The sequence below is a fragment of the Bemisia tabaci genome, chromosome 7 (genome assembly GCF_918797505.1).
Source record: "Bemisia tabaci chromosome 7, PGI_BMITA_v3".
NCBI lineage: Eukaryota > Metazoa > Arthropoda > Insecta > Hemiptera > Aleyrodidae > Bemisia > Bemisia tabaci.
Genome location: NC_092799.1, coordinates 34718725 through 34739207, shown reverse-complemented (window position 1 = coordinate 34739207; position 20483 = coordinate 34718725). Strand labels below are relative to the sequence as shown.

The following is a 20483-nucleotide window of genomic DNA, read 5'->3' as shown; positions in this document are numbered from 1 at the left end:
AATTTCTACTATAACAAACTCCAGACATGTTAGTATTGTGCTCTTATACACTTAACTGAAACCGCAATGGGTCCATGCACTCAACCATAATACGTACACTTATGTCATACTTAAAACGCATTTGAAGTTAAGCTGTTTCCAAACTATTTTAACACTTATCAAATTGAGCTTGAGTACAATAAAGACCTGGGTATTTGGACGCATTGAAACGCATGAGAAGTCTATGATGTAATATTGAGCAGAGAGCCAATTTGCTCTAGTACTCTTTCTAATTACTGAGTCTTAATGCACTGAGTATAATACGAATAATTCAGAAAGGAATTGCATTCACAGAAGCGAACCCTAAGTCGTTCTGATTTAATTGGATTCTCGTTGATATTGCTACCAACCAAATATACAGCAAACATCCCTGTTCCTCGTAAAACTCAAACCTCCATACTGCCGTGCCAAGGAAGAATGCCGTTTCAACCTTCAGAAGTTGCCATATTTCCTTCAATAAATCACAAATTTACCGGGAAACTTTAGAATATTTTCTTTCCACATTTTGAGACATTTTTGCCTGCAACTAAATCTAAAATATCTGAGTATTTTAAAGAAATATAATGCATGAATTTCCTTAAACATTCTTCTTTTATTGGGTAAAATTTGACAATTCTCAAAAGTTCATACGACGCTCTTCCATAGCATGGCAGTATCTATACTATAAGCTCAGAGACCTTCTAATTTTGCGTAACTAGTAACGCTTAGTTCCAGCGTTCTACCGAGCCAATTTTCATGATTTTTGTGGCTATCGACGGGCAATTGTCTCGAAATAAGCCAACTTTATTCAGATTTTCAAAATATGACCCAAGTTTTTTTATATTAAGCGGTAAAGTCGCGAATTTTCCCATTTAAACAATGTAAATTTATATTTTTTGTCATAGTTCGTTTGAGCGTTCTACCGGGCCGATTTCCATGATTTTTTCGCAAATGAACAGGTGATTGGCCCTAGATGAGCCTGCTGTAATCAGATTTTTGAAATAGGACCCAGATATTTTTACAATCACGTTATAAAAGTGAGCAATATAAAACCGATAGAGAGCAGTATAAAACCCAGACGAACTCTGGTGCGATTTGCCTACACAGCTGGTGCGGCCATCCTCGAATAAGACAGTAATATCGGTGGCGAAGGTGAGGGAAGGGGGGGCGAGGGAAGATTAAGAGGAGAGTTTCAGAGGGTGTAGCCGTAGCGTTAAGTACACGCTGTTCGCGGTAATAACGACCGATTGTTTCCTTCGAGAGGGATGACCTCGAAACTAGCTCCTTCGACCACCGGATGATAAACTCCAACTTTTATGCACTTCTGAACGGCTCCCGCTGAGCGTCGTTTGCAACCGCGGTTTACTGTCCGTAAATTTTGGATGACCTCGTGTAGCCGATCTCGAGTGAGAGTTCCCTCCGACTGCACCGAGGGTAGAGGTCGTTTATAAATACCGATGTGAAGCCCTTTCCTTTCCTCAAACCGCATAAGGGCACTTGATGGTAATACCGACTCTAAAATTTACAACTCCTTAAACTTATCTTCCTCGATTTCACATTCAAATGATTTACTTGTTTTTTACGTATTTGAGGACTTATATGTGGATTGCATTTTGCAAAAAAAAAAAAAAAAAAAAAAAAAAAAAAAAAAAAAACACCAGGAGCATTGCAATGATGCTAAAATTGTGCAACTTCATCCTTTGCAATAAAATTACGGAAATTGTGAAAAAGTATGAAATTTAGATGGCAATTTATGTCTTAAATTTACAGTTTTTAGCGAGTAAAATAGAAACTATTAATGGATAATTAGGTTTTTCCTCCAAGACAAAAGAAGTTGCACAATCTTAGCAACGCTGCAATCCTCGTGGTTCCTTTTTGCAAAATGCAATCCATGTAACAATGGCGGATGTGAAAAATGACCTTTTCGAAACACATTCAAAAAACTGTTTTGGCATCGAGAAAATTTTGAGAAAATACTTGAGATGTGATCTTCGAGATCTGTACGTTATTAAATTTTTGTGTGAACAGAACAGTTTTTTAAGCGTGTTTCGAAAGTGTAATTTTTCACATACATCCACCATTGTTACATGTAAGGCCTCATTTATTTAATTTTTTTGTTTTGTTACGGCGCACAGTGGATCGAGTCAATCAGAGAGGTTGGACGTGGAATTTTTGGCTAAAACTGTAAATTTTGATGTTTAATTCGTCACATTTTAAATTTTAAAAGTTCTTCAATATGAACATTTCACGATAAAACCACTGGAACCATTTTAAAAATCTCAAAGTTTTGATTTAACGGAGTTATTAGCTTTTACAGTTTCCACATTTTGTCCAACCTCTCCCATTGACTCGATCCAGTGTGCTGCGGTATCAAAAAAAGTTGTCAAATCTGCTGTAAGACATCTCGATCCCGCAGGAAGACTTCGTTAAAAGCATCGTGTAACAGGTTCTTTTGTAGGAGAGAGACTTGAAAGTCAAAAGCTTGACTAAAAAATTCCAGTTCCAGTAGGCCGTACTCAGTGGAGTTGCACTGAGCCTGAATCACCAACCTCTTTGAGCTTGTCGAGAGAGGATGATAATTTATTAAGGTCGCATTTCGTGTACTTTCAACAGTCGTTGGTGGCCCAATGTCTTTTCATAAATGAGTAACGAGGAAGCAAGGTCATTAATCGAGGAAAAAGGTTCGTCGTAAAGATCGTAAGATGCCGCATTTGTTAAGATGCAAATATGTTATTCTTCTATAGAAAAGTAACAGGGTTATGATTCAATGTTTGATTTAAAATAGAGTTGCTCTCCGAATCATCTTTCAAAATTATTTTTATCAACATTGCGTTTCATCATCTTCAAACGAATCAATTTTCCAACGCACTGATAGGAATTATCTCCCTTTTTTCGCGTTTTTCATGTACTTCACAATGTTTACGCATGCTTGCATTATCAGGGAACTTAAAAATCATAATTGGACGTATTTATGCCAAACGGAATTACGGACGAGTGGGAAAGATGAGCTGTGCTCTAGAAAACGCACTGCATAAGGAACAATGTTAAGTTGGGCGCGATTCCCTTGGGAGAAATGGAAAAGCGAGATTTTACATTTTACCAAACGAAACTACGTGCCCACTGAATGTGGCACTCATGAGCCGTGAGCATATGGCAAGAGCGTTGTAGACAGGGCTCATGAGTTCAAGACTCGGGGCATCAATCCCGATACCGAATCTGTTACCGCTGACGTCACTGGCGCTTAACAATTTCTATTCATTCTTACGACCCTTGACTAACTAGCACATCCCCTTCTATCCCACCTATCTCTGGCTCCGTTCGGCAGAAATACACTGAAAAAAAGTTTGGTAGAATTTACCACACAGCGTAAAGGAATGGTAAATTCTACCAATCTTTAAGTCGATTCTGCCAGAGGAATGGTTACCTGTGCCATACAGTAACGTTTACCTTTCTTCTGGCAGAATTGCCTCTAACTTGACACGGAAAAAATAAGGTAGTCGACACACCCAGCCGCTGGTTGTGTCGACTACCCTATTTTTTTCCGTGGACGCTGTGGGAAATACAGCGTGAAGGAATGGTATAAATTCTACCGATCTTTTTTTTCGGTGTATGTCAACTAATACTCGATTCATTCACACTGGAAAAAACACATTGGATCTAGAGTCCAGATTCTTAAAAACATCGACAAGAAAAAATACTCTTGATTCAATCAGATTTAAGCTTAAATCAAGAACCAAGCCTCTTAATTTGAGCGAATTTCCTTTTGATTTAAGCTTAAATCTGATTGAATCAAGAGTCCTTTTTCTTGTCAATGTTTTCAAGAGTCTGGACTCTAGATCCAATGTGTTTTTTTTCCAGTGCAGTAAAACATTTTCGTTTTGACTGATTCAAGAATTAGTCCAAGCATTTACGACAAAATGCGCCCAGAATCATTCTTATCCGAGTCACTCGATCGACCGTATCCTAGAAAAGTTTTCCATGAGTTCCCGAGTGTGTCGGGTCAGGCAGTCAAAACGGCTGCATCCGGCCTCGCCTTGCGAAACTTTGCTCAAACTTAATCCCTTCCAGGGGGGGTGGATGGGCTCAAGTGCCCCCCCCCCCCCCCCCACCGCTCCCAGCCGTCGTCGACTTGACAGAAATTCCGCGGTTTGCATCTCTGAATCTGAGCGGAGTCCCTCTGTCTTGGTAACTAAGAACAGCATAACTTAGATACAAACCATGAGGAAATCCGCAGTTTTTACTTGGCAAGACAGTATTAGGACGCTTAGCCCTCGCCCGCATGCAAAGTAGTCCTCATATCTAACAAGCTGGAGGAGACACCGAAAATAGACTGCGCTTTACAACTGCACAAGAGGCGCTCCTTGATTTTTACCTTCCTCGATTTCCCTACGGATAACGTTGTCGTTTAACTCCGGGAGTCCTTATGCTATTTTTCAGACGAAAACGAAAAAGCCTGGGCCGTACGCACGGGCCAAATACCCGTCAGGTTTATTTTATATCATATTTTCATACACACTGAAAAAAGATTGGTAGAATTTACCATTCCTTCACGCTGTATTTCACACAGCGCCAATTTAAAGTCGATCCTGCCAGAAGAAAAGTAAACGTTACTGTATACTGGTACGGTTATAGGACATTTCGACAACAAGTTTTGTCCGTGCGTCTGTTTTTTACAGAAGTTTATGTCCGCGTGTTTTTACGGCAGAGGAGTTTTGGTCCACCTACTAATTGAGACCTAAAGTTAATTGGTCCACTTGTAAATATTCGCATCACTTACATCAAGCAAAAGCCCGCTTTCATTCAACTATTTCATTCTTGTTTCAAAATAAAATCTTCTTAATGGCATACTCAAAAATGTTTCTGCCTAAATTGAGTCACTTTTTTCTGTATTGAAATTCAACAATTATACTAAACATTATTAAATATGGATGCTAGGACTTGATGAGTGTGCCGTGGTATCTTGATTTATTTTGCGAGGAAAGCTCCGTTCTCTTAAAGGGTGCCTGTCATTCTTAATATGTTGGAGCGCCTTCAATTTCGTACGATACCGTGCAACACCTCTGTTGTGAAATAGTTGCTTGAGGCGCCGTGGCACGCTGCGGCGCGCCCAGCGCAGCCTGGCCAGCTCATTGTCGCCTACAAACCTAAGGAGATACTTCAAGCATTGCGCAATGCGTGAAGTATCCCCTTAGGTTTGTAGGGGCCAGTTCGCGTTCCGCGCTGGCAGCACTTTGCTCTGCTGTATCAGGCTCTAATATTTAAACTCGCGGAGTCAGTATTTTACAACACATGATTTTGAAATGTTTGCACACCTTGCTGGATTATTTTTATGAAATTGATGGGGAAAAAATATGTATTTAAGTAAAATATATGTGTGTTTTGTAAATATTAAGGTGGTTTCGTGTCAAATTTAATGATTTCCACAGCATTTTAATTTTTTCTTTTATAATTGGTGCTTTCACTGTGCTGCAGAGTGGTATAAGCGCAACCAAATGCTCAAAATTGGACAAATTTGACTCTAAAAGATATGTACAAATGGGCTAAAACCAAAGATCTAAAACTTTTATTCTGAAGTGCCCAGTAGGGGCCGTTGATAAAATACGTGACGCGAGAAATCGGATTTTTTCACAATCATCCTTCCTTCATAACGGACCGTGACACAGGTCTGCTTATCCTTCCAGAATTCCAGTAACGCTTTTTTTTCCAACCGTAATCCTCCCTCATACTCAAGTCGGCGTAAGTTAGGTTGAAAAATTTGCCGTCTATTTTTCATTGTATTTTTTTTTTAAAAAAATCGGCACTACGCACCAATTTCAGCGTTACATAACGAAGCCCTGCGGGCTGATAATTAAAATTGCTGGACAAAGCTATAGGCAAAAAAGACATAGAACTTATGAAGAGATCGTTTTGGTTGAAATGCGGGTGGTTCTTATTGACGAAGCTCTAAGCTAAGCTCTATAAGTCTAATGCTAGACTAACTATAGGGTCCCTCGTGAGTAACTGTTGTTTAGTCTATTACCTACCACCTTTGTCCATTGCAACCACTCAATTTCACCAATAGGATCCCTCTATATCTTTTTTATCTTCTTATTCTATGACTTTATCGAACAAATTTCCATAATCGGCCCGCTGGTAACTGTAACGTACTCGTAACGCAGCCGCAGACCTCCGTCTTCCCTCCCAGAGCGTTACGTTTATTATGAACGGCTCGAAATCTACGACAAAGCACCCTCGCTGCCCTCCTTTCCCCACATGGCTTTGCGATCATTAAACCGTGCTCGGAGCAGAAATTCGAAGCGACGCTATGCGCAGGATGCATTTCCTTTATCGTTCTTCCTGTGCACTCGGAAATGCAGGAATTTAGAGGCCTCAGTTTTGAGCTCAAAAATATTCTTGCCGCTCCTCTCGCGTCCCGTCGGGTCCTTCCTCCCGCCGCCACGTAACGATCCGAGGTTCCCAGAGTGAGGTTGGCATGACTGAGCCATTTTAAACGCTTCCTTTGTGCGGCGCGAGATTTATCGAGACCAGAATTGCAGTTTGATGAAATTGAATTAGTTGAAAAAAGAATAAAAAAAATGTATCATATTGTAGCTGTTTAAATTACAGAGAGCATTCCGATTATTCCCTCCCCCTCCGCCTCCCCTCCCCGCACCCCGCCGTCTCCGTCATAACTTTATTCAACTTCCATACTTTCCGTCTATGCGCCCGCTTGTAAAGTAATGCCGTACTAACCCGTGTTGCCGAGTGTTGCTTGAAAAAAGCACATTTCACATTGTTCGAAACGGGAGAGTTTGGTGTAAGGCAACGCTGCTTTGGCCTCATGCAGCGACGAGCAAAGATGGGTGCAAAGAATTCCGTTAGCTGCAGGGAATTAATTTTTATCCGAGCAGCGTGATGGAGTTCATTCTTTCGGCGACGTGAAGTTACGACCACAGCCGCTCGACGTAAAACGTTTCAATTGACTAGATTTATTTATAATCGCTGAGTTACATTTGATTGCCTTTGAATGTTCTTCTGTTCTAATTAGTTTAGGGCGGAACGATCAGTTTTGAAGCAGATGTTCTGGCCTGCTAAACTAAAAATTGTTGGTGGTTCCCATTATTTCGGTGGGTAATTTTTGACCTTGTAAATTATCTGTAATTACACAATTTATCGAAATAAGAAGACCCTCACGAGTCGCATTCCAAAATGTAAATTTTTTCTCCCTTGATACTTAACCCGGATACTATAGATACGATTTATGGATTTATTAAATGAGATAAAAGCATGTCGACTCAATTCCATGAGATTCAAAGGTCCATGGGTCAGAGGATCAATGTGTAAATGTTGCATGAAAACGGAGTGAGACGCAAGCAACTTGAAAGCAAGTCGGTAAAATACTTGCAAGACGAGATACAACTTAATTAACGTCTGTGCAGTCATTTTGCCTACTCGCTTTTTGGAAGGAGTTTCTAGTTCTTAGCAGCGTCTCGAAACCGTATTAACAATCCTTCCTTGAACAGCTCCTTTCCTCAGTAGGGAGATAGATTCAATTTGGTGTAAACTGTGAGTGAACAAGGTTTGAATTTTTTGTAGTTGCAAAGCATTGTATAATCCCTTGTGGCGATTTTTTTCCAAATGTATACTGTTGGAATAATGTACTCGAGGTTCGTAGAAATATTTTTGTGATGCTATGTTTAAGGTCTCTACGAACCTTTCTTGCAATCGCAAACTACATTATAGGGATGTTCGTAAGTGAAAGCACTGTCGAAGGAGCGACTATGAATGCGGTCTCATTATTAAAGCTGAATATCGTCACTTTCCAGCCAAAGTATCACTAGCGCCATGTGACGTTCAAAAATTTCCGCCGCCTTTCTTCTTTTTTTACAGAGAAATTGTTCAACGAAGCTATCCGAAAATTTCACTGAATTTTCTTTGTGCTGCCGATAAAATTCAGTGAAATTTTCAAACAGATTCAACCGACAATTTCTCTGTGGAAAAAATAAAATGGCGGCGGAAATGTTTAAACATCGCATGGCGCTTGCGATACTTTGGCCGGAAGGTCAAAGGGCGTATAAAGTCATATATTAGCCTGATTCTACTGCAAAAAAAGTGGGATCATTTAATTGGCGGATGATGATGGGATGTTGTGGGTGCAAAATTTTAGATGTTTATTTCCATCATTCTCCAGCTACGTTTTTTTACAGAAACAAGCAAACGTCGCCTAATATCTTTCAAATGGTTTGCTTTAAAAAAAAACAACTACACTGAAAAATAATTCTCCGCGTTTTTACCACGGTCCGTTGGTACCTTTAACATCTCATTTTTTTACCAATTATTGGTAATTTTACCAAGAAAGACTGGTAAGCTTACCTGAAAACCGGTATTTTTACTGTTTTTTTTCAGGTAAGAATACCACTCTTATTGGTAATCAACTCTGGGTAACTTTGTCATTTCATCTCGGTAATTCTACCACAGTCGATAAAAAATACTGGCGTTTTTACCAAGGTCCGGTAAAATTACCGAGTAAGTTCAATAATTTTACCGAGATTTCTCGGTGAAATTGCCAATTCCATAAATGGTAAATTTACCAAGAAAAAACTGGGATCAAATAGAACCCTGAATTCTTGGTAATTTTACCCTTTTCTTAGTAAATAATCCGAGATTTTTGTTTTTCAGTGTAAGCAGGTTTAAGTATCTTAGATACTGCAACGTTACGGTAGATTTTACAGGTTGCATGCGACCGATGGCTGCATTTTGAGGATAAAGTTACCTTATAAGCCGCGCTGTAATAATTCGCTATGAAACTACTTTTATCTCAGAATTTTTTCCTCGTTTTCTCCCCCGTCTTTTTCCTTCGGTACACACTGTCGGGTGTAAGGGGAAAAAATAAATTCTTCCCCGCTCCGCAGAAAGAAGCGTCGTCGCTAGGAGTTCGGGTTTCCGTCAACAGGATCCTTTCCCGCTTGTTTAATTGATCCTCCGCCGGAGCCCGAAAAAACAGGAGGAGAAAGGAGGTAAACATGCATTTAATTAAAACTTGGAGCTAATTAGTTTCGGGGCCGCCGCCGCCCCGTCCCGCCACAAAATGGCGCAAATGGCAACTGGAATCGACGAAAGTCGTGACGTATGGGTTTAATAAGATAGTAATTAATTTTGGATGGAGCCGAATCCATGGTACGATTGAGTAATCGAGGTCAGTCGGATGAGCTCAGCAGTGTTCGATGTTTTTTTTTCAATTCTTCATTTTTTTTTCTTTTTCTGGTAAAAATTAGAGCTCATACTGCTAAAATAAAAAAATGCACACCAAGAGGAAAAAAATCTAGAATTCGGAAGTCAAATCAAGTAATTTGTCTCCTTTCAATTTTAATAATCAAATACGAGTCAGTGCTTTCATGTAGATTATTTCTTCATACTTTTCAGATTGTCTACGATATATTATTCCTAATTGTATACTATGCTAACAAAATTTTTGATTGTTGGACAACTTGAGCGTGCGTAGACAGTGCGCTCAAAACCGGAATTTTTGGGATCTTTGGGGGTGTTTCCAGGGTGCATTGGAAAAACGGAACAAAAATGGTCCTAACGGCTTCATCCAAAGAGTTCATACGAATTTTTTTAGCCCGATCGGAGGCGGCAGCTTGGGAAGTTCCCCTTGTGAGTGCATTGCTAATAACCAGTTACCTAGTTGACTAGAGATATTTTGAAATCACCAAGCCGGAAAAACTAGAATTAAACTATGTCGATTATTAATAACTCATTGGCTCGCGAGGTAGCTAGACACTTCACCCAATTGTTTTTACCCAATGCTTAGTTTGGCTAACAAATTCAATCCAAGTTAAACTTTGATTGTGTTGCTCACGTAGCCTTTGAAGCACTTCTACAAAAAAGACAGACGGAACCAACACAACGTGGAAATAGGGCAACAGAAAGGTCACTCGTTGATGACGGCGCAGGGGTACAACTATTCGTGCTCGATGGATGTCCGTGTTGTATCTGCAAAATTGAAGGCGCTAGGGCGTGAGGCGTGAGCTCGCGATGCTCAGTTACTTACTTCAGTTACTTGGGCCGAAAACTTCAGTGTTCCGTATGAACTAAGGTTCAATCCTCACAACCGAAATTTTTGGTTAGGTTAGGATCGTAACCGAAGTGTTCTTTATCAGAGCAAGACAACTGGAAGAAGAGAAGAACCGAGAGGAAACTCACCACTTCCAGGGACGTATATGTTGAGGTTGAGGCAGTCCTCGCTCTGATTGGTGAGGTAGGGGACGAGGCGGTTGAGGAAGGCGAGGCGGCCGCGGGGCATGGTCTGGAGGACAGCCGTGACGTTGCTGAGGTCGGGCGGGCGCTGCGGGCAGACCGGCGGGAGCGTGTCGGCCAGCTTCGTGCCCGACCACCGCAGGGGCTCCCGCGCCGCCGCCAGCCGCAGGTCCCCGACCGGGGGCGCCGCGTACGGCACCCCCAGGAACGCCTCCGTCGGCTCCAGGTGCGGCGAGTTCAATTCCCGGATTATCTGAAAAAGAAAAGCAAGACATGTTGTAAAGATTGATAGGTGACTAGTGATCTAAATCCCAGACAACCTGCCGAACTAGTGCTTCCTGGCGGTTCCACCGTGTCGCACCAAAATTCAAATTGTTTACATAAGAAATATTTATTTCATTATTCACATGTAACAACCATGTGCGTTGGGTGAATTCAATAGATCGTGAGCTCGTTCAAATTTCGCGGTAAAGATTCCCTTCATCGATGGATCGTATTTGACACATCAAGGGATGAACATTCGAGAGTTGCCAAATTTCCCTCGATAAAAAGTTCATTTTTGAGGAAAGCTACGATTATTTTTCCTTGACATTTTCAGGAACTTTATGTGAACTTGCGAACAGAATTATCTGAAAAATTGGAGGAAAAGCATTTACAAATCACTGGAAAAAAACCGCATTGGATCTAGAGTCCAGACTCTTGAAAACATTGACAAGAAAAAGGACTCTTGATTCAATCAGACTTAAGCTTAAATCAAAAGGAAATCCGCCAAATTAAGAGGCTTGGTTCTTTATTTAAGCTTAAATTTGATTGAATCAAGAGTATTTTTTCTTGTCGGTGTTTTTAAGGGTCTGGACTCTAGATCCAATGTGTTTTTTTTCCAGTGAAAATATTTACAAATTTCCCAAAAATTCGTGATTTACCGAGGGAAATTCGGCAAAGCCTGAAGGTTTATACGGCGTTTTTCCTTGGCACGGCAGCACAGGATTGCAATAACGTCATTATCGTCATCGACGATCCAACAAATCCGAACTAGCGAAAGAGCATTTTCCACGGATGCGCGGAAATGATTAAGAAAAAAGTCCCAGCCTCCGGCTCTAAATACGCGTATTTACGCACAAGTGATCGGTACCCCCCCCCCCCCCCGGCCCGGCCGCATGTCACCGGGGCGATGCGCCTTTTTTCAGCCTTTGGAGGAGAAAGGCGGAGATAACGGCCGCGGCCCGGGCTCGTTTGCGCCGGGAGTCGAGTCGGGGAGGCTCAAAGGATAATGAACTCCCCGGCGGAGTCATCGGGGCCCCGGATCGCACCAATTACCTTGATTAATTTCGACGGATTGAAACTTTTTTCGACCGGAAGCATTACGATAAATTAGACGTTTTAATTAAGATTCCGTCGCCCCGACTCGAAACCGACTTTAATGGCCCGCGACTCTTAAAATCGCGCCCATGAATTACTTTTATGGGCCCGAACCCGCGGTCCGCGCACCTCCGCATCATGCCGCGCGCTCCATCTGATTTTCATAATTTATTCCCGACTTGTCGGTTTCGTCCGCGGCTCCTCCTTCATGAACTGAGTTTTCTTTTCGGTTGTTCCACTTCTTTTCGCGAAATATTCCAATTGGACGTGTTTCTGCCAAACGGAACTATGTGCATTAAGACATGAGCCCTGAGACCCATAAGAATATATGCATAACAGGGCTCACGTCATAATGCACATAGTTCCGTTCTGTCGTGCTAAGTAAGGACGCCGCAAATCCGTTAAGATTTGTCCTCGTTTGTTAGAACTTAATACTTGATAAAATAAAGACTGTTTTATCCATGCACCTCAAATTTTTAGGTCAAATTTTTGATAGTATTTGCGAAAGAATTCTGTAATAAGATTGTCCCAAAGTATACAAGTTTTTCTGCTATAATACATTGTTTCCAAAAATGTAAAATGGCGTTTACGGCATTTTTGCGTTGCACGGCAGCGTTTGGCAGAAATACGTCCAATCAGTCCCGGGCGTCATTAAAACCAAATCATGGGAGAGTAGGGGATGAAGTTTCGGAATCTATCCCAAAATGCCTTAGAATTGGTCAAAATCGACAAAAAAGGGATAAACTTAACACTACGGGTGATGGAAGGGGTAAAAATTTTAAAAAAAATTCCAAATTGCCCTTTAATTGATCCAGATTGTCCAAGAAACGGTCAACTTTTAACTGCGGAAGGAGAGAGGGCATTTGCACCTTCTTATTTTCCTGCGATTGGATTACATTTCGCATTAAGGAACCACTATCTCTGGCTCTTCCATAAAATTACCTTTCTGCATAGGAGAACTAAAGGCATTTACGTTGTTTCTAAAATGAGTCAGAAATAGTGGTTCCTTATTGCAAAATATGATCCATTTATACTGCTATAAAGCGCGGAGTAAAATTCAGAGTGCATCGACTTTGGTGTGAAGTGTGATCCGGATTTCATTTTGAGATTTCTATCAGCCAGCCTAGATTGAGCATTGAGCAAAGTAAATTGAAATAGTTCCGTATGTAAAGTATAATAAACCTCAGAGGAGAAAAATTTGAAAATGAAATATTGACCTCGTTGTACAATTTTGTGTTTTGTGTTTTGCAATTGCAATGTTTTGTGTAATGCAGAGAACCCTCAAAAACGCTCAATCAGCCGTAATTTCGACGGTCAAGGGTTTATAGTAAAAAAAATTAGTTTTGAAAATAATCAATTTCAAGTTTTCAACGGACATGATGAACTGCTCTGAAGGTGATCTCAATAACGGATCTTACAAATTGGTCACGCGTCAACCAGAAAAATAAACTCCTACGCTAGGGAAAATTATTGTGCGGCAAAGAAGAAAAGAAATGCAATCAAAAGATTACACCACGACAAGTGGTACACAGTGGACACTTCCGTTTTCAGAAATAGCATTTCACTCTGAGCAGCCTGATTGTTAAAATTTTGTGTTTGTCGGGTGTAAATGGATGACATAGGTAAAATGGCGAAGCGTGATTGGTCGGCTATGTCTTATCGTTGCTTTGTTGTGCGTTGTCAGGTGGAATGGACGACAAACTAAAGGCACCTCTTGAGTATTCGACAGTATGTCGTCCATTCCATCCGACAAAGCACGAAAAAGCAACGAAAAGACATAGCCGACCTACTTTGCCATTTTACCTAAGTTATCCATTTACACCCGACAAACACAAAATTTCAACTATCAGGTCAGGCTGCTGAATGAATTGTATCTTTGACATAGCAAGGATTTCTTCTTAACACAATGAAAAACTCACAAAGAAACTGCTTTATTACGACAATGAATCCGATTTTTCTCGGCGTATAGAATATAAGAAGAAGAAAAAAAAATAAGATTTTCCACTAGGTAAAAAGACTTCCGGGGCTCTCAAGAGGTGCGGAAAATAACCGAGTAAAGATATGCGTAGAGGGCGTCGCATTTAAAAGACCAAGGTAATAAAATTTTATTAATAGATTAAAGGCGGGTTCAAGTGTTGATTTTTTATTCAAATCCCGGCCGGAATGTTGCGTCGAGGCCCTTAGGTCGAGGATTCTGTAAGCCCGTCGCGGAAGGGAAGAGGGGAAGGGGAGGGGGAGGGATCCTTGGAGTGGCTGTTAAGAACTGAATTTAGTCGTGCTTGGCGCATGAAATATCGGTGCTTAACTGTATGCATGGATTCTTGCTGCATCCCATCAAGAGCCGCCCTCTTCCTCCTCCTTCCCCCCCCCCCCCCCCCGGCCGTCGAGGCCTACTCTGCCGTGCTAGGGAAAAACGCCGTACGAACCTTCAGGCGTTGCCAAATTTCCTTTCTTAAAACGCGAATTTCCTGGTAAACTTATGAATATTTCCCTCCCAATTTTTCAGATAATTTAGTTCACAATTTTACCTAAAGCTTCTGAAAATTTAAAGGAAAAATATTCATAACTTTCCTCAAAAATGAACGTTTTATCGAAGGAAATTTGGCAACTCTCGAATGTTCATACGGCGTTCTTCCTTAGCACGGCAGTGCTGCCTCCAGAACATCCCCTTTCCCCCGACGACGCCCCGTTGTCTATAGTTTTCGGCCGCAAAGAGAATTCCATTAAGCAGCTTTGCAGAATTTGAATATCCAAGCTACGGCTGAAAATTTTCAATTTAAACTGGGACTCGTGAACAATTTTTATTCGAATTGATTCAATAAATAAGATATCAACGAGATCGTCGTTTTACTCGCTACTTGGATTGTACTTGAAAAGGAAAGATTTCCGTATACTAATGAATTAAATAATACAAAAACTATTTAAAATGGGACTAGGGCTGCAAAAAATTAAATAAAGACAGAAAATAAAAAACCCGGGACGTTTCGCGGTGATTACACCCGCACACAGTGGGACGAAATGGGTAAAACCTCGGACATGGGGTGTTCTCATGTTTTGCATAAAGATGTGATGGAATGTGTTCCTAAGGATCCATATTATATGAATCTAGTGTTGGTTTGATGATTTTGTCAAATGCTTTTGCCCCCTGGACTCCTGAAGTTGACATTTTCTGTAACGGCCGATTTTGCTCTGTTTTCTAAGGTCGGTTTCCATACCTGCCTCTTCGAGTGGCAATAATTGACACAAATATGAATGCTTGGATCTTATTCTAGAGTGTATGAAGAACATATTTCACTATTAAAAAGTTAAATTTACTCAATTCTATACGTTGTAATGTCTGATCAAAGATGACCCTTCCGAAAATAAGAAAATAAAAGTTTGAATAGACTTTTAAAAATTTCGCCGCATTTCGCCGTCCAATCATGCATAAGGCGTGTTCCAGTGATCCCTCAGGATGAGGAATCCGTCGTATTTGGCTGCCACCAGCTGCCACTTTGAGAGTTACATCGATTTTTGTCCGAAAAAGTGAGGACGGAATTCGCTGTTTCTCTACATCTTGCTGGATTATCTTGGCGTCTTAATACACTTAGTCGGATTTTCATTTTAAAACTTGATGTACTTACAGTATTTTCATCGTAGAATTCAATTTTGACCTTACTTTTGCCCATTTTTTGGCCAAAATTCATCATTCGAGAGGTTCGCGAACTCGCGATCGAGGCGGGGAAACAGAGCTGTTTTTGTTTTTATCTTATATGATTGTTTGGCATTTTAAGGAGAAAATAAAAATGTTGAATGTTCTATCAATACCTTTGAATGAATTATTCATCATAGTAGGGGTTACACCCCCTGACCACTTCGCAGCCCAACCTCCCGAAGCGCTTGGCGCTTCAGGCGTGGTATAGATAAAATCCTATACGAAGCGTTGGAAGTGTCCCAACTGATTCTGAGATATCGTGATTCGTGATATGAGATGGACCGATTTACCGTGCAATTTAATCTCGTTGACAGTGTTGATCGTTTAATTTTAAGTTTCGTTTATAGGTTTTGTGCCCTGCAATGGCTATGTATAAACTTAAATTTGTATATAAAGTCTTAAGCAAAAAAAAACAAAAAAAAAAAAAAAAAAAACCCTTGTACATTGATATCTTTCTATAAATATTTTAAATCATAGGTTCGAAATTGTTTCTTGGAATCATATAAAACTGGAATTTTTCATTGGTCTCAGAAGGTAACGGTAATACGATATTTTTTTCATAATGGATATAGAAATATGAGCATTCATTACATTGAGAGATCACATAGTATCGATAAAAATAGCTTCCTTTTGTCTTTCGATCGAGCAATTGAAATATAAGTCACATCAAATTTTTATTCCTCAATGAAAATATCACAGGAAATCAATAGTTGCAACATGAAATGTCAATCGGAACAGATAAAATCTCTGCGTAAATTTTCTTTGTGCATTCCGATCGATTTTTGAATAAAATCCTTCAAAAGCACGTATGCATGTGAAAAAAATAACAAAAGTAAGCTCAAAAATTGGTTCTAAGATGAAAGTATGATCGTGCATCAACGATTCAACACGTATTTTTTACCAGAACGAGTTAATTCTATCTTCGAGTAACTTTTCTTTTCTACCAGAAGTTTAAAAAAAAACCAAAGTAGTGTAATTACGTCGACATACAAACAATTCTAATGTCAAAAATGAATTCTACGTTCAAAATACCATGATTGCAACAAGTTTCAACACGAAATTCCGACAAGAATGAGTAAAATTTATCTTTGAGCAACTTATCTTTTTATGTTTCCGCCGAAAGTTTGAAAACCCCCAAAAATCGTGCATTTGCGTTAACATATCAAGAAAAGTAAGGTCAGAAATGAATTCTACGATCAAAATGCCACAAGCCTGTGAAGTTTCAACACGATATGCCCACAGGAACGAGTAAAATTTATCTTTGAGTAACTTATCTTTTCACGTTTCTACTGAAAGTTAGAAAGAACCCCCAAAATTATGTATTTCCGTCAATAAATCAAGTAAAGTAAGGTCAAAAATGAATTCTGCGATCGAAATACCATAAGATGCCCAAGTTTCATCACGAAATGCCCATTGGAACGAGTGGAATAGTCGAAACAAGTTGGGGAGCAAGGCGATGACCGGGCATTCCTATGCTTCGCTCCACCGTGCCGCAGTCCCAACTGGCAAAAAAAAAAGAAAATTAAAAAGAAAGAAGTAAAACTATGAGCCTCACCGCTGTAGTTGCGAGACACAATTATAAATTGAATTAAATAAAAGAAAAATTTGAAACAGGCAAATCTTAATTCCATGGTTTTAGTTGTTTAATACAGTGTGTCCACGGTTCTATTTAGTGTAAGTGCGTCCATTTTCCCTTATTTATTTGTGGTAATGTTTTAAACCATGTTTTCACCAAGTTTGCTGCCACAGAAAAACTTTTGACCTGACAACATTTTGAAGGGCTTGACAGGGCACTTTATTTGGGGACTCCAAAACTGAAAACACAGCAACCCTGCTAATGTATTTGCTCCCTATCTTTGCATGGAGAGTTTGTCTTGATGTAGAGGTGGACTCTTAGGACAGCGTGGGATATCTCCTCCATTTTGGCCTCAACTTGAGAGCTTTTTTTGAGCTTGAGAGTTGACTTCAGAGAAAACCAGTGGCACCATCGTGTTTCTCGCGAACTTTTACAAAAGAATCAACAGTTAAATCGCAAATTCCTCACACATGCAACATCTCTATTGTGAAAAGGAAACATAAAATGTGGTGCTTTAACTCAATCTGTATACGTGGAGGTCCATTATATTTGGATCGGCTATTTTAGCACGGTTTCCGTAAATGGATAAAAACAGCGATGATAGTCTTCTCTACTCGTATCATAACCGCGGCAGACGTTAACCGATATCGAAGCCGGACGCGGGATGATGAGCGGTAAGACGTATTAATTCATCCGACGTGTTAACACGCCTCTAACGTGACGTGCGATAGGCGATAGGTGGGAGCCAACTTCTCTTGATCCGGAAAGTTTGATGCGGCACTTCCAAAGTGACTGCCGGCTACAGTAACTTCACGGCAACTTCGCCACCGGTAAACGCCGCGGAGCTTTCATTAGTCGCGTGACTAAATTCCCTTTGAGAGAGCGCTTGAGGGCAAAAATCGGATATTGCTGACAGCAGTTTTTAATCATCGCCGATTAATTTCCCAAAGGGGCGAAGGGGAAGGGGGGACGAAAAAGTCCCGTGTAAAAAAAGCTCTGAACTAGTTCCGACCCAGGGTGCACGCATACAAAAGGGGAAAAATTGATAAGGGCACTGATCCGTGTGCCGAGTTCAAACAGATGCAAGGCGCAGGGCACAGCAATGATACGGTCTATACGGGGTGATATAGAATTAAAAGGAAATATTTCAGCAGTCGATACTTTGGCTCATATTGAAACCTTTTCCTATTGTTATAATTTTCCCGAAACCAGTCATTCTTGGAACTGAAGCTCCTTGAAATTGTGCGAAATAAGTGGTTTCATCAATATTTTGGAAGTGTTAATGGATCACATTGCATAAAAGTTGATATGTATGTGCCACTTCAACCGCATGGCTCATTTGTTTATTTGGCACTCCTTTTGACGGATTAATGTTTTGACATTTAAAAACTGATCTTGATAAGTTTGACTCCTCTTGATCAGGTTTTGAAGAAAGCGATGGCTCAATACAAAATTCAAGCCTGCCTGTCGCTACGATTCATTGAACTTGGATGGAACTGGAAATGGATTGGCATTGTCTTCTCTCAGTATAAAGGGACTCTAGTCGTCCCAAACCTGACGTAGTGACGTATTCATTAGGAGGAGGTACTCAATACTGGCTACACGGAGAAAAAAACCTCGTGCGTGGGACCCGAAGTTTAGGTCATATGGATCTCTAAAGTTTTCGGATTGAGCATCTGAACACTTTAGGTCCATAGCTGTCGAGGTTCGGATCACACATCTGAAACTTCAGTTCTTACATCTGAAGTACTTCAGATGTGAGAACCGAAGTTTTTCGGATGTGAAAACCGAAGTACTTCAGTTGTAAGAACTGAAGTTTCAGATGTGTGATTCGAACCTCAACAGCTGGACCTAAAGTGTTCGGATGCTCAATCCGAAAACTTTAGAGATCCATAAGACCTAAACTTCGGGTCCAACGCACGAAGTTTTTTTTCTCCGTGTAGTATGTGCTTGTGCCTGTGAGGGTGGGGGGGGGGGTGTCTGTCAAGAAATTACCTAAACTGTTCATGGATGACTCTTAAATACATTCTGTATCACGTTTGTGAAATTTGTTTTGAGGACGGCAACAGTGTTTGTCGGAGCAGACGTTCCCTGGGCGTCTTGAGCGCGGCGTGGTTCTCGCACATTAGCGCTTCGGCTGGGTGATTCGCCGCCAAAAATATGAGCTTCGTTAAGTGACTCATTAATTTTCCGCCAGGGCGCGCTAATAACGCCACTCAAGACTCTCGGCTCTCGCGTCACAGTCGTCACGTCTCCTGGTCGACGCTCTGTGTATCGAAGCGAGCGGCCCACGCTCACGGCCTATTCAATATCCACGTCCGCGCACTGAGTAAGGCTGTTTTTGACACCGTCATTAATTCTCAACAAGTGTCGCTAGATAAAGACAACCGAATCAAATTTACATTGCTGCGAAAATTGAACGACGCAGTTTAAGATAAAACCCGCGACAGAATTGAAAATCACGAAGAATTGAATTGGAAATGTGTTCGTGTATTTTTCGCCTATTTTTTACGTTATGATAGGGCTAAATTTTGGAGTGAAAACCCATTCTTCTTGCCTCATGTAAGAAAGAAAATATGTGGCAATACACTGATAAAAAAAAAGATTGGTAGAATTTACCATCCCTTCACACTGTATTTCACACCGTCAATTTAGAGTCAATTCTGCCAGAGGAAAAGTAAACGTTACTATACAACTGGTGCAGGTAACCATTCCTCTGGCAGAATCGACTTGAAGATTGGTTTACCATTCCTTCACGCTGTGCGAGGTACAGCGTGAAGGAATGGTAAATCTTTTTTTTTCAGTGTACCTGAAGTAATCATACTTTAGTAGAATGTAACCATACTTTGGTAGAATGTAACCATACTTCATATCGGGGGCCAAAATCAACAATCTGTATAGTAAACTCCACCAGTCCACAGAAACAAACTTGCTCCAGGTATAGTTTGGATACGAATCGGACGGCTCATATTTGAAACACTTAATCAGGAGATATAACGAACTATTTAAGTTTCACCTTAAAAACTCCGCTTTTTTGGGAGGAGTGAACATTGTGATAATTAAGAAGCTCAGCTCGATTGGGGGCCAAATATCGATGGGTCGAATATGGTATCGAATCGAGACGAGAGACTCGCGCGACGGGAGGCCGGCCATTAGTATGCGGCATCGAGCCTATAATTTCATTCCACGGAGCGCGATTACGTGTCGAGCATTCGAGCCATGCTAATTCCCCCTCCTCGAGCCCCACGGGGGCGGGGGGATGAGTGTGGGGAGGGGGGCACTGCGGAATGCCGCCCAAATCCGCCGACGGCACTTCTTAAAATCGGATCATTGAAATTTTCAGTGTTGACGCAGTGAGGTTCTGGTGCGACTCGAAGTGGTTGGCGCTGGAGATGGAATTTTACGAGTGCATGCCTGTGGTGAGGAAGTCGGAATCAGAATGTTGCAGCAGGCAGGGTTGGTGCCACCGGCGTTGGCAAATCGACTTCTGGACGGAATTAGAGAGCGAGATAACAAGAACTTGAGATATGACCGGGCAAGTAGCTTCAGTGTTCGAAACTCACCTTTGAGTTTTGGGAGCCATGTGGCGCATCAAAC

General features: G+C 40.9%; 1 protein-coding gene across 2 annotated transcripts in view; it reads right to left on the bottom strand.

Annotated features, from left to right (window-relative positions):
* The window catches only part of LOC109032141 (neuroligin-4, X-linked), a 552408-nt gene that overhangs the window by 442464 nt on the left and 89461 nt on the right, over window positions 1–20483 (bottom strand). For both annotated transcript variants that reach the window (XM_019044117.2, XM_072302671.1), the window contains one exon: window positions 10204–10510. In XM_019044117.2, the coding sequence (XP_018899662.2) occupies window positions 10204–10510 (307 nt within the window). The remainder of the gene's footprint in view (window positions 1–10203; window positions 10511–20483) is intronic.